Source organism: Numenius arquata, chromosome Z (assembly GCF_964106895.1).
Source record: "Numenius arquata chromosome Z, bNumArq3.hap1.1, whole genome shotgun sequence".
NCBI lineage: Eukaryota > Metazoa > Chordata > Aves > Charadriiformes > Scolopacidae > Numenius > Numenius arquata.
This window is the reverse complement of record NC_133616.1, coordinates 64703029-64715461: the sequence shown is the minus strand read 5'-3', so window position 1 is coordinate 64715461 and position 12433 is coordinate 64703029. Positions and strand designations below refer to the sequence as shown.

The 12433-nt window shown below is 37.5% G+C and overlaps 1 protein-coding gene across 1 annotated transcript in view; it reads right to left on the bottom strand.

Moving 5' to 3' along the window:
• The window catches only part of APC (APC regulator of WNT signaling pathway), a 93182-nt gene that overhangs the window by 33993 nt on the left and 46756 nt on the right, over positions 1 to 12433 (bottom strand). Inside the window, exons 3-5 of the mRNA XM_074166773.1 lie at positions 7856 to 7940; positions 6723 to 6924; positions 1447 to 1555 (exon numbers count right to left, since the gene is read on the bottom strand). Coding sequence (XP_074022874.1) covers positions 1447 to 1555; positions 6723 to 6924; positions 7856 to 7940 — 396 coding nt within the window. The remainder of the gene's footprint in view (positions 1 to 1446; positions 1556 to 6722; positions 6925 to 7855; positions 7941 to 12433) is intronic.

Sequence of the window (12433 nt, the reverse complement as noted above, 5' to 3'; positions counted from 1 at the left end):
GCAAGTTTTGTCAAACAACTAAATATAGTAGACATTGATGCAGTATCATTCACTACATGCCTGAAACATCTGGCTACTAGTGTTATGTCAGCACACCAACAAAATTGTTATGTCTGCCATCTGAATCAGTATTTTCAAAAATATTCAGAGGTATCAAACTACTGCACGTAGTAATGGTACTCATACTACTGCTATCTACCCCATTTTTAACTATTCTGCAAAGAATGCACAAGTGTTCAACTCGGGAACAATAACACAGCTTAAGGCAAGACATTCCAACCAATAGATTTCTCAAGGCAGGAGCAAAGCACTGGTTTTGGACAATTACTCAGTTTGCAAATAAATGGGTCTCCAAGAGCAGTCCTCCCAGAAGACTTTAGCAAGGTCAAATCAGAGAGTCAAAAAGAGACAATCATCTACAAGCATGTAAAACGCTGCTAAAAAGGACAGGACCTGTCATACTGTTGTGGCTGGAGTAACTAGTAATAAATATAAATTATCACGAAAGAGATTTAGAGTAGATGTTGAGTAAGGCCTTCTCATCATAAGAAGAGCTAAGTCAATTCAATACCTATGAAACTGGCGAAACAATCTTAAAACCTACAATAGAGTGACACCAATACCGCTGACAGTGCCTTTGGGAATGGGCTGCACTTCTTCAAGATCATTTTCAGATCTTCCTCCCCTTCCTTCTGGTGCTCTGATAAGCTCAGCCATGACTCAGTGTTAGATTTGCTGAAGTCCTCTTGCCTCACCCCAGCCATGGAAGCGTTTCCACTGTCTGTTCCCACTTTTAGGAGGCTGATTGCTTTCTGACTAGCTATGACTCTATACAAATGGGCAACCAGGTCTTCCCAACACTGTACGTGTGAAGGAATGTACTGCAAATATATCCAAGCTGTTGAGGTCTGGCAACAGGAAAACTTGTATTACCTGGGATATCAGACATCTTCATTATCCCAGATAATGGTGACTTGACTGTAAATAGTTTGGCGATATCACGGTAAAAGCTTACAGCAGTAATACCTGCATAGGTTACAGCACCACTTTACTTGCTGTTATGAATTAAGAGCTCCTATGTAAGTTGTCTCTTAGGCTAATACTGTTCTCAAAATTAAAAGAATCCACTAAATAACAGAACAGACAGAGAAAAGACCTTTGGGGGTTAGAGTTAAAGAAGCAGCATACTGATATGTAATTCATTTGTCATAACTTTTCAGTGCTCCTCCTTATCATTGACATTTATACTCATAGGTATGAATTTTAATGTGTGAAATTATATATTAAAATGTATTACTTAGGCTAATTTAGCTTTACATAGTGAATAAAAGATGTTTTAAATTAAAATGATAGTAGAGAATGCCGCCAAATTCATAAAAATATATGCAGCATCTAAACAGAGATCACAGCACCAGATACATGACCAAACATACTGAAGGTACTTACATTTTCAGTAAGGGGGAGACTATCGATCCTTTTAGTCAGGTTCTGAAGCTGTGCGTAATACCAGTCCTTTTCTTTCTCTTCCTTCTCAAGCTCCGCAAGCAGAAGAGATCTATTAAAAGCAGAAGAATAGGCATTGATACCCCAAAAAAATGTTAAATGAGAAACAAGGTTTGAAGAGGGTGCTAAGAAGACATGTGAGAAGGTGGGTGCAGTTCCATGGCCCTGGCTAAACGTCCTATTCGCTCCTCTGTCCAAGAGAAAGTTGTTAGCTTCTTGTACATCAAGTACACATCTATAAAAGAGGAAAATACATACATTCCTCAACTAAACCATTTTGAAATCTAAAGCTAAGAGGTATTTTGTGAAAGTGAAAACCAGTGTGCTAACTTGTATCCCGCTTCTTTTAGACAATATGCTCTGTACCATCAAACTACATTTAAAAAAAGGCCTGGATGTTACAGGAGAATAAACGTCCCTGAATCACATTACTGAATCAAATTATCTCATTCAGTTTTGCAGTGTCTCCTTACTAACTTTGTCACCCATCCCAAAACCATGGTAAAGCACACAAAATCAAGCTACTTCTACAAGTATTAAAAATACTTTAAAAGAGTATTTTCCATCAAATGTTATAAACACTGCAGCTGTTTAAAACATTTTAGATGGGTATCATAAGCATGTTGCATACCTGAGTAGTATATGAGAAAGATAAAAAGATTAATATACGCAGATTACCAAGAAAAAAAAATCTAACAGAAATTTTACATACTATTTTATTAATCCTTCATGAACTACATTTATATAAGTGTAAATTTTATCAGTGTAGTTATATAGTGTTCATTGTTGTAACACTTCTCAAAATATGTATTAAAATGACAGATTTCCAGATTTGATTCAGTGACGTTGAAAACAGAACCGTTTTAAGAATGTCAAGACTACACATTACATCATTTACTTACATCAGACAGGTTTACAATCAAAATCAGTGAAAAGAAGCAACAACCAACAATTACCATACCATTGCTGGTAACTGTAGCAGGATTACAGGAAAGGGGTAATTCTTCAGCCACAAGGATGGGACTGGCAAAAATTCCTTAAGTCCTGCAGACAGACTGAGGGAAAAGCTAATAGATGGTGCTCAGGGAAATTCTGTGAGGAAAGTAATTTTTTTGGCCTCCCACCTGCCCATCCTCTTAACACATACTGCAGGTGCCTGATCTCTGCACAAGCAGGTGCTCTGCATGGATTCCTTTTACCACTTCAGGTGCTCATGTACCGGTTGTGTCCAGTTTGTGAAATCAAATTGGCAAAAGCATAATTAATGCAATCCTTAGAAAAAGTACTTCTGCCATATGAGGATTTGCAAATCTGAAAGGACTGACTAATTCTGCCTCTGGATGTCAAAGGCTTGGTAGCAGAAACCAGAGGGATTATTTTCAGTTAAGTGAATATGTGATTAAGTCCCCCTTGCAAAATATAGGGTATTCAGTTTGTGAGACACTGTGTCATTCAATCTGTTTTGACAAGCACAACAGATGCTAGAAGCAAGAAAAGAACTTCGGAACCATCAGTGTGCCATAAACAACATAACACATGACCTGAGGGCGATTCCTTTAATTTAATAGTGTCATTTTGCTTCTGAGTAATGCTTTATTTGGGATTACTAGTTTGGAATCACTGCACCATGAGAATTCAGGTTTCAACAATATCTCTTCGGTCAAGGTCTCTCAGCCTACAGCCTGAAGGGTTGGTACAACTACAGCAGGTTGCACTTCAATTTCCTTGAAAATAAGCAGCAAGTCTCTGCAGATGTGTCTAATAAGCTGCTCCCTGCACTTAACATTACTATCAGATACTACACCAACCACAAGTATAGCTCCTTCCCAGCCTTCTGGAACTTCCTGAGGTTAGGAGAGCATTTAGGGTAGGAGAGCTGTTACTGATCATGGGAAAAAAAAAAAAAAAAGATAGAAAAACCCAGCACAATTATTCCATCTTTTTTATACTCCAAAATTATTTACATCAGAGAGAATTCTATTCTCTGTCTTAACACTGTCAAGTTCAGTGAGAATGCAGCAAGGCAAATGAAGCAAGCTTTGGAATTTGACACTATATTTAAAAGTTAACAATAATTTTCCAATTTGAACTGCTTTTCTGAAGGGTGGGTATTTCGAAAGACTTCTCTTATGTGGTATTTTTGAAGCCCCCAACAATATATGAAGCTGAATGAATGCAGAAAACTAGTTTCTTCTTTTAGAAATTTTCTCTGCATAATTATGTCAATGTTACTCCCAGTTAAAAGGGAGAAGGGAAATAAACTATATTCTACTTCACTTGCATTATGCAACTTACAATTATAAATAATACTTTCACTTTAGTTGGTAGATGACAAAATAAAATCTTGAAAATAAAACACTGCTGATAGATGCTGCAAAGATTTAGGTCAGTCATACAGTCAGCCAGAGAGAGAGAAAAGTAGGAGGAGAAAGAAGTCATGAGACAGAAAATGCTCAAAATCAACACTAAGAGAATAAAAAAAGGAGTGGCATAAACCAGAAGTAATAAACAAGGCATACAAACATTTTCATAAAAAATTCATCATAAGATTGTCATCTTTAGTGGTAAATTACAGAATTTACACAGGTGAAATTACTGAATTAACTAAACTGCAAAAGGCAAACCAGCACAGAAAGTAACCTGCAGCATACTCTGAAAAGTTTTTGCTGTTGATACAGTGTCTTACCAAATACACCTCAAAATACCGAGAGAGAAAGGAGATATTTAATGAATAGTGTATTCTAAATTGGCAATTTAAAAACATACACCCCCCACTTTTTTCTCTTTTCTTTTTTTGACTTTGCTATTAGAGGAGAGCTAAGCAAATGAGAAACAGGCAGACAGTTTAATCTTCACTCATAGTAAGTGAATTGATTAATTTTCTCTCCCTCAGAAGATCACTTTTAGCCAAGCTAAATAATTTTTTAAATGCAAAACCAATTTTAGCAATTTTTTCTTGTTTCTTACTTGTTTACACTAATAAATATCTAATGAATTAGTTTATTAAACGTCATGAATTTGCCAATTTGATACAGTTACTACATGATTTTGTCCTCGCCCAAACTCTGTTGCACATGAGCAGCATATATTGTGTCAGTGTGTTAAGATACTGAGTAGAAATGTTTCCCCGCTGCAGGTTTCCAAAAAATGTTACTTTTTTCTAAATAATTTTAATATTTTGAGGCTTTTCAAGCTCCATGAGTTCTTTGAAAGTCCATTTAAGTGCCAAAAGAATCTACTGGCAAATAATACATGTTTAGAAACACAGAAACTTAGTGAGTATGCCAAACAAGTTCAGGCACAAAGCACAGGAAAATAAGTGGTTAATTTTCTTCCAGAAACTGTAGTGATTTCAGATGCATGGTCCTACACCCTCCCCCACCAAGTTCTGATACATTTGGCTACCCGAGGTCCCCATGAATGCCCTACATGTCCCCTGAAACAGCATAAAGAATAGGGCAGTTTGGATTATCTATCATTTCACTAATAACGAAGCCAGATGTCATCTTCCCATGGCTCTACAGATCATCTTCTCCACAGCACAAATCTTCACCCCATCAGCTGTGGCAGTAACACTGCCTAAGCTCATCTGAAATTAAAATATCCTTATCCCTTTTTTCAGCATTATTTGGAACAAAGACCAGTTCACTGCCTAAGCTGTCTTTATCGATGAGAAAAATGTCCAAAGAACTATCCCCTTAGAATCCACAAGAGTGGGAAAAGACCACAGATCGTAAATCAGATGTGCTAACCACCTTGAAGAACTCCCGCTGCTATAAATTAATACTCCTTGTTCCAAGTAACCTGGAGTTCACTTGAATCATAAGCAGAAGTCCTAACTACACTTCAGGATTTTAGTATCACATGTGGTAAAAAACAGCACTGGAAGAATACAAACAAGTACACTGTTTTGTTAAGATGGAATATGATAGACACTTTATATTCTTGAAGACCAGGACAAGCAAGTGGGAAGAGATTCCCAAATTCCTAAATATTCCTATACAGCTCCTCAGGAATGTTGATATTATGCAAAAGAACAAATATGATTCGTGATCCTGACTAGGAAAATGAAAAAATAGAGTGGCTGTTAGAAGAGGTTTAATACAGACCTATGGGAAGTTAATTTCATTCTACTGATAGAATGAAAAGAAAGGGACCTAGACATAATACCTCAGAAGAAAACTGACCTTTCAGGTCCTCACTTCACAAACTTTACTGAACACCAGGAAAGGCCCTTTAGAGGAGAGGTTTCTAAAGGGCTGCCCACAAACCACTTTATTACGCACCAAACTTTTGTATTACAACTCCAAAGTGAATTTTTTTTTTTTGCTTGTTAACAACTGTAAGTCATAAAATACTGTATTGCTGTTATTTGGTTTTGCAGCCCCCGGTTTGACATCCCATCCCTTAAGTAGCTGTCAATGACCAAATCTTTAGGAAACCCTGTCTTACAGACAGGCCTCTGAAAATATCCGAGATTTCAGTCAGGTTCATTTTAAGATATGAAGACGTCTTCAGTGGAAACAGCTGCACGTCTTACTTTGCATTTCCTTTGTAAATGATTGATAAAGTGCTACAAATCTGTATTATGTCCTGAAAATACGTTCTTCTTACTAAATGGATACCACTACCTTCCAAGAAAAGAAATTCCATGATTTTGTCAACGCAAAACCATCAGATGGGAACAACATCTTGAAGATAAGAGTAAATATTTTTGTTTAGCTGACATTTTTTGCTGAGAGAGCAGAATCATTAGGTAAACATCCGCTAATAGTAAATAAATGACCAACCAGCTATGGTTGTTACAACCATTTGCAAAAAAAGAGAAAGAAACTGCACCATCACATTGCTACAGTTTCAGCACTTATCAAAAGTGATGAGGAGCTACGGAGGTGTTTGCGATGCTCCACCCCCTCTCTCGAAATATATTTCAGATGCTGACAATCTGCTGATCAAAACAAAATAACCTTCAGCCAACAAAGAGTAACAATGAAATGCATATATGAGAAGCACTAGAAACCAGATGATGTGTTTTAAGACTTCTTTGGTGTGCACGTGCATCTAAATATAATGCAGATTCCTAGTTTCCTTACCTGTCAAGATAAATATACTAGTGGTCAAAACCATACTCATGACAGCCAAATACTAAGTGTGTCATTAAACTTCCATGTTAAAATCAGAAGTCATTCCGTACTGGATGAACAAACAAAGAAATTTACCTTTCTTTTTCCAGCTCTTCTAAATAACCAGTGCTTTCTCTGCTTCCATTCATAAATCCTCTTCTCGGAAATGATCCCATGGGAACAGGACTGCACTCTCCTGAACGGCTTGACACAGACCCTTCCCGGCTCCCATATGAACGCATGGACACCTTTGGCCTTAACTTCACGCCAGGGAAGTTGGTACTTTCCAAGTTCAGTTCTGGATAGCAAAGAACAAACATTTTCAGCGTACGACTTTGAAAGATCATTTCTATCTCAGTTTCCTATTTCCTGAGCAAATCCATGATTTTGTGATGGAAATATTTTGCATGGAAATCCACAAAAGAACATAATGTGAACAAAACCAATCTTAATGGTACACTTGGAGAATACTAGTCATCTAAAGCAGATGGCGAAACCACAATCCTGATAATCAGAGCAGTATTCCCACATGAGCCTGCCTGCCGCTCTCCCAGAGGACTTAAGAAACAGGCAGGGTTTTGCACAAATGTCATATGAATTGTTCCTGTGGCCCACTTCCTAATAGCTTCTTTCTCAGAGATCCTCCAGATGCTTCACTGTCATGTAAATGATGACAACTCTGTTCACTACAGGATCCTTAAATGTAGGCATCCCCTATGATATGCCCGGTTCAGTGGTAGGGATAATGAACGTTTACAGGGAGTCAGTCGTCCGGGCTTGCTTTGCAGATCCCATATAATGGGATGGTGCACATTCCAGCACATGCTCCAGGGAAGGGGGCATCAATCCACAGCATTACAGACACAATTCTAGTAGTATGACATAGAGAAGGCATGGCATGCAAACAAGTTTAGAAAATCAGTGGAACTAATCCATAATTGAGTTAAACCAATGTATTTTTTCCGAAGAACTCAAATAATCGTAAGTTATATCAAAAGCAATTAGTATGAAGCCCTAGAGTAACAGCAGCAAAAGCATAAAAGCAGCATAGAAAATTTTTTTTGAGAATGTGTCTTAAAATGCTTAGCAAAAATAACAGTCACTGAGATATGCCTAACCATCAAAGTCAGCACTGAAAGGAAGATTCAGCTGAGTTAGAAAATTTTATCCCAAAGAAAAAAACAACTGAGAAACAAATTAACCTACTTAAAACATAATTCTAGATTTACCTTTAAGTCGTTCCAGTAAGTCAATTTGTCCAGAAGACGCTATTGCCTCATCTTCAATACTTCCTTGTAGCTGTTTCAGCACCTCCTGTGAGAAATTAAGCTTAATTAAGAAATCCTTATAATAATAACCCACAAGGTAAATACATCTTATCCTGCCCTCAAGTGCACAGTTATGTAACAGCTACTGGGACACTGATGTAAACTATATTTCATGTGAGCACTCCTCAAGCGTCATAACTTTAATTGCCATCAAATATATTCTACAGTATTTCCACAAGCACTGTCACAATGTAAAGTATATCCTGAATAACTCATCCTCTCTGGTACTTCAAAGTATCATCTTATTTAAAAGTTATTCTTGAAGTGAATTCAAGTTAAATTTACAGATGGCGAAATGGAAGCACAGAGAAATTAATTAAATTTCTCCATCTGCATACCTAAAGTTAGTATTGCAAAAATAAAATTTGGATACATAATTAAAAATTACAAAAGTATACTGAATGCCACACTTTCTAAACCTCAAAGATATCAGAGCAGCATAATCCCCAGGATTTATTTTCTCTAAGACCTTAGCACCACTGTAAACCCGCAAGGAGAGTCATATTACTCTTACTACCGCTGCTGCTACTACCACCAATGTTCCCACCACCACACCTATCAGGAAAAGACTTAGAATTCTTTCATGGTGTCATATTATTTAGTTTATTACTACTGCTACTACTACCACCACTACCATGCTTACAAGAAAGATATTTAGGACTCCTTCATGCAGTCGAAGCTTCAAAGCCAAGAATACTGCTGTGCTATTGAAACTACATATGATAAAATTATACAGCTGAAGGAACATAATTCTAATGCACGAGAAGATTCATAGTACACAATAACTACTACACTAAAAGGGTGCTGTAAGCCCCCAGGTCCCTTATGCTCAGAGGCCTAAATTCAGGTAGAAAATTAGATGCAAGTTAGTGAATGCCTGTTCTGTATCTTAATGGCTGATACATCAATAGCAAAAATAAATTAAAATGACTGGTCACAAGGCAAAAAGCCCTTACTGGAATGTAAAATATTGTTTTTCATGCTGTGGCACAGAAAATATTTTTAGAAGCAGCAATAGTCAGGAAATGAAAACAATTCTGAATAATGGAAGGTACTCCATACTTTTCATACATAGGCTCTACACCCAGAGTTGTACTTCTGTTCCAACCTGAAAACTAATGAATTTTAGGCAATTTAGAAGATCTCCACATCACTGTTTTGCTCTTTTAAGAGCCTAGCATACCCTACTGTCAACATTAATGGTTCCTGCAATTTGTACAGAAAGTACCTTTTAAATTAATTTTGCTCTTTTCAAAGGAAACAAGATGGCATCTACGGGAAGTCAAGATATTCTTTAAACTGGCACACTACAGAGCTTTTCTATATTCAAAGTCTTGATCCTCATGCACAGAAAAAAAAAAAAAAAAAAAAGTAGAAGGATTTTGGGTAAAGAACTGCACAGGGTTCCTTGGAAATAATCTCCAAGCTCTAAACTCAGAGCAAACAGTAGCAGCACTGTCATTGCTGCCACCCACCATGTAATTAGATGGCGGTATTCTAGGATGAAGAATACCGGAGTACAGACACACTAACTATGTTTACACTGTTTTGTGGAAATAATTCAGCAGATGGAGTCGAGGCCAAATTTGCCTGACTGATGGGAGTCAAGGTGTGCGTCCGCATTCGTGTTTTAGTTTGGATGCGCCTGATGCCAGACTCCCATCTGCCCCACCACCTGTACTTCCGTTCACATCATAGAGTGACCTCAGTGCATGAACTGAATTAATTCCTTTCCAATCAAACCAACCTAGCAATTACACCCAAGACTGCCAATGGGCATTCACCCCACAGGACCAGACTGGACCTAGTCCAAAACCAAAATCCCCTGAAACATATATAGTATACACGCTGGGTCCTCAACATAATTCATCTACAGATCTGCTCTTACTGCACTACCTGTTAATGCTGGCAGAGGCTTTAACATCAAGTCTGGTGTGATAAAATCACTGCTCTTGGAAAGACACCTCCACTGTGCTTGTGCTTTTAAGTACATTCAAGGGCATCCTCATTAGCCATATGGCCCAGCCACCTCTATACATAACACCTGCCTTGTCAGCAAAGTCAGATGAACAAGTAATCTGGTGTTTTTCAAAGAAGGATTCCTACATTTTTCAAAGGAGGACTCCTACATTATCTGATGTAAGGGCAGATAACATTTACAGACAGCAGTCTTAGCTTAAAAGCCTGAAAGAGCAATGTGGATATGTGGAGTGGTCTTGGGAGTTTTACAGGCTTCTGAAAGACCTGTCAACTCAGATAAATTTAGAAATAACTAATGAATCACTTTCCTCTGAGAGCAGTACCCTAGTGCAGTGAAAAAACCCCAACCCAAACATCTAACCCCTCCTCCCATTCCCTTCCCAGAAGCTTCATTCTCACCTCGCTGCATGGCAGTTCTGCTATTCAGAAAATGTACGTTCAGGACACTTTCCTACATAATGAGTCTTCCTGCTTCAAGAGCCAATAATGAACAGCCAAGTGGAAATCCTACCACCTTTTCCTGTGCTTCCTACCAAACTACACGACTGAGGTGTCCAGGCAGCTAAGGGCTGCTCTTTCTGAATACTGGCAACAGTTAAACATTAGCACACTGGATCACCTTTCTCAATTTTCTCTGCTACAATTCATTAATTTAGGTTGTAACTTTGCATTTTTAAATTATTCCATTTTTTCAACAGCACATTTTTTTTCAAGTTAGTAGGTAAAGCGTTCTTTTCCATAATTTTCTACAGTACCATCACTAAGGTAACAATGCCATTATGAGGCTGAGACATCAATTTCAGATTCAATCACATCACACTTTGAAATCTAAGACGACGAAACAGACAAAGGTTAGAGAGACAGATTCAGCCCCTGGGCCAGGTACTGGTGGAAAATGAAGCGGTGTGCTAAAATGACAAATTGGGGAATTTATAATTTTACTTGAATAAAGGAACAGAGAAGTTTTCTGCAATAATCCATCTGAAGTAAACATGGCAAGTTATCTATTACTGTGATTATGAAAATTTTTATTTATCCACTTATTAAATGCCAGGACTCAACATTGATGCTGTTTACGCGCAGCTCCCCCATTTTCCCCCCCAAGATTAATACAGTGCTTTGAAATAGTAATTTTCCACAATATTTTACATTTGATTATAAATGTACAAATATTATAAATTTATAAATACTATAAATTACATTTGATATCATGGCCGCTAAGTAGTGTAAAATCTTCATAAATAAACCTGAATCAATTTAACTGAAGTTTAATTAATATTCTGTTTAGTTATGCAAGAATTTATTTATTTGAATAAATATATTAGAAGTGGTTTATAGCACTATTCTAAGCAAATTCTTTATTGACTTATTAGCGACTCACTGAAAAAATACACAAATGTAAGCGTGTTTAAGGAAGACTGCAGAAGTTTTGTTCTATTCTTTTAAAGCACATAAGTCAAATTATTTTAATGGTCACTTAAATATAACCTAGTTTATCTTGTCCTACTGCAAAAGTACAAAAGAATCGTTTTGGCATGGAGCAGGTCCTATGACTCATCATCATTTAAAAAGGTTTTTGTCTTCACAGTCTCTGGACTGTGAAGTACAGACACAATGTCAGGGTTTTTTTTTTTTACTCTATGAATATAGTCCTGACCTTACAACTACTTTATGGATAATTAAATAAAAAAGATCAGACCCATTAGCAAGCAACTGGAAAACTACTGAGAAGAAAAGCGCCTTAACAACAGTATATGCATCCAGCTAAGAGGCAAGCGTTGTACGTAAAATTGCTTAAGGGCTGGGAATTTACTCAAGCTGCTAATAAAGAAAGGAATCAACAAAGAACAATGCTAATAATGCCAGATTTCAAATCCCAATGAGTTAAGATTTAAGAGTATACTCAATTTTTGAGAACTGTAAGTATAAATGTTAATATTCATATTTAGAAATATTTTCAAATATGGTATCTGTAAGAAGACATTCTGGTTGAGACATATACCTCTCCTTTGGCAGGAAAACAAGCAGTGATGACAATTCAGACAAATCAGATACGTTTGGTCTTCTGTAAACACTACTTGCTTCCATCTCACCTCTGTCCCTGGCAAGGTAATGAAGCGACTTGTTCTGGATGTCATCTCCAAACATCTTAAAGAACAGGAACTTATTGGAAGTGGTCAACATGGATTTACCAAGGGTAAATTGCACTTGACCAATCTGATAGTCTTCTTTGATGTTATAACTAGATGGCTGGATGAGGGGAGAGCAGCAGATGGCATCTACCTTGACTTCAGCAAGGCTTTTGACACTGTCTCCCGGAACCTCCTCATTAGGAAATTAAGGAATTGTGGGCTAGAGGAGTGGGCAGTGAGGTGGACTGAGAGCTGGTTGTGTGACAGGACTCAGAGGGTTGTAATTAATGGAGCAGGGTCGAGTTGGAGGCCTGTAACCAGCGGTGTCCCCCCCAGGGGTCAATACTTGGTCCAGTTTTGTTCAACA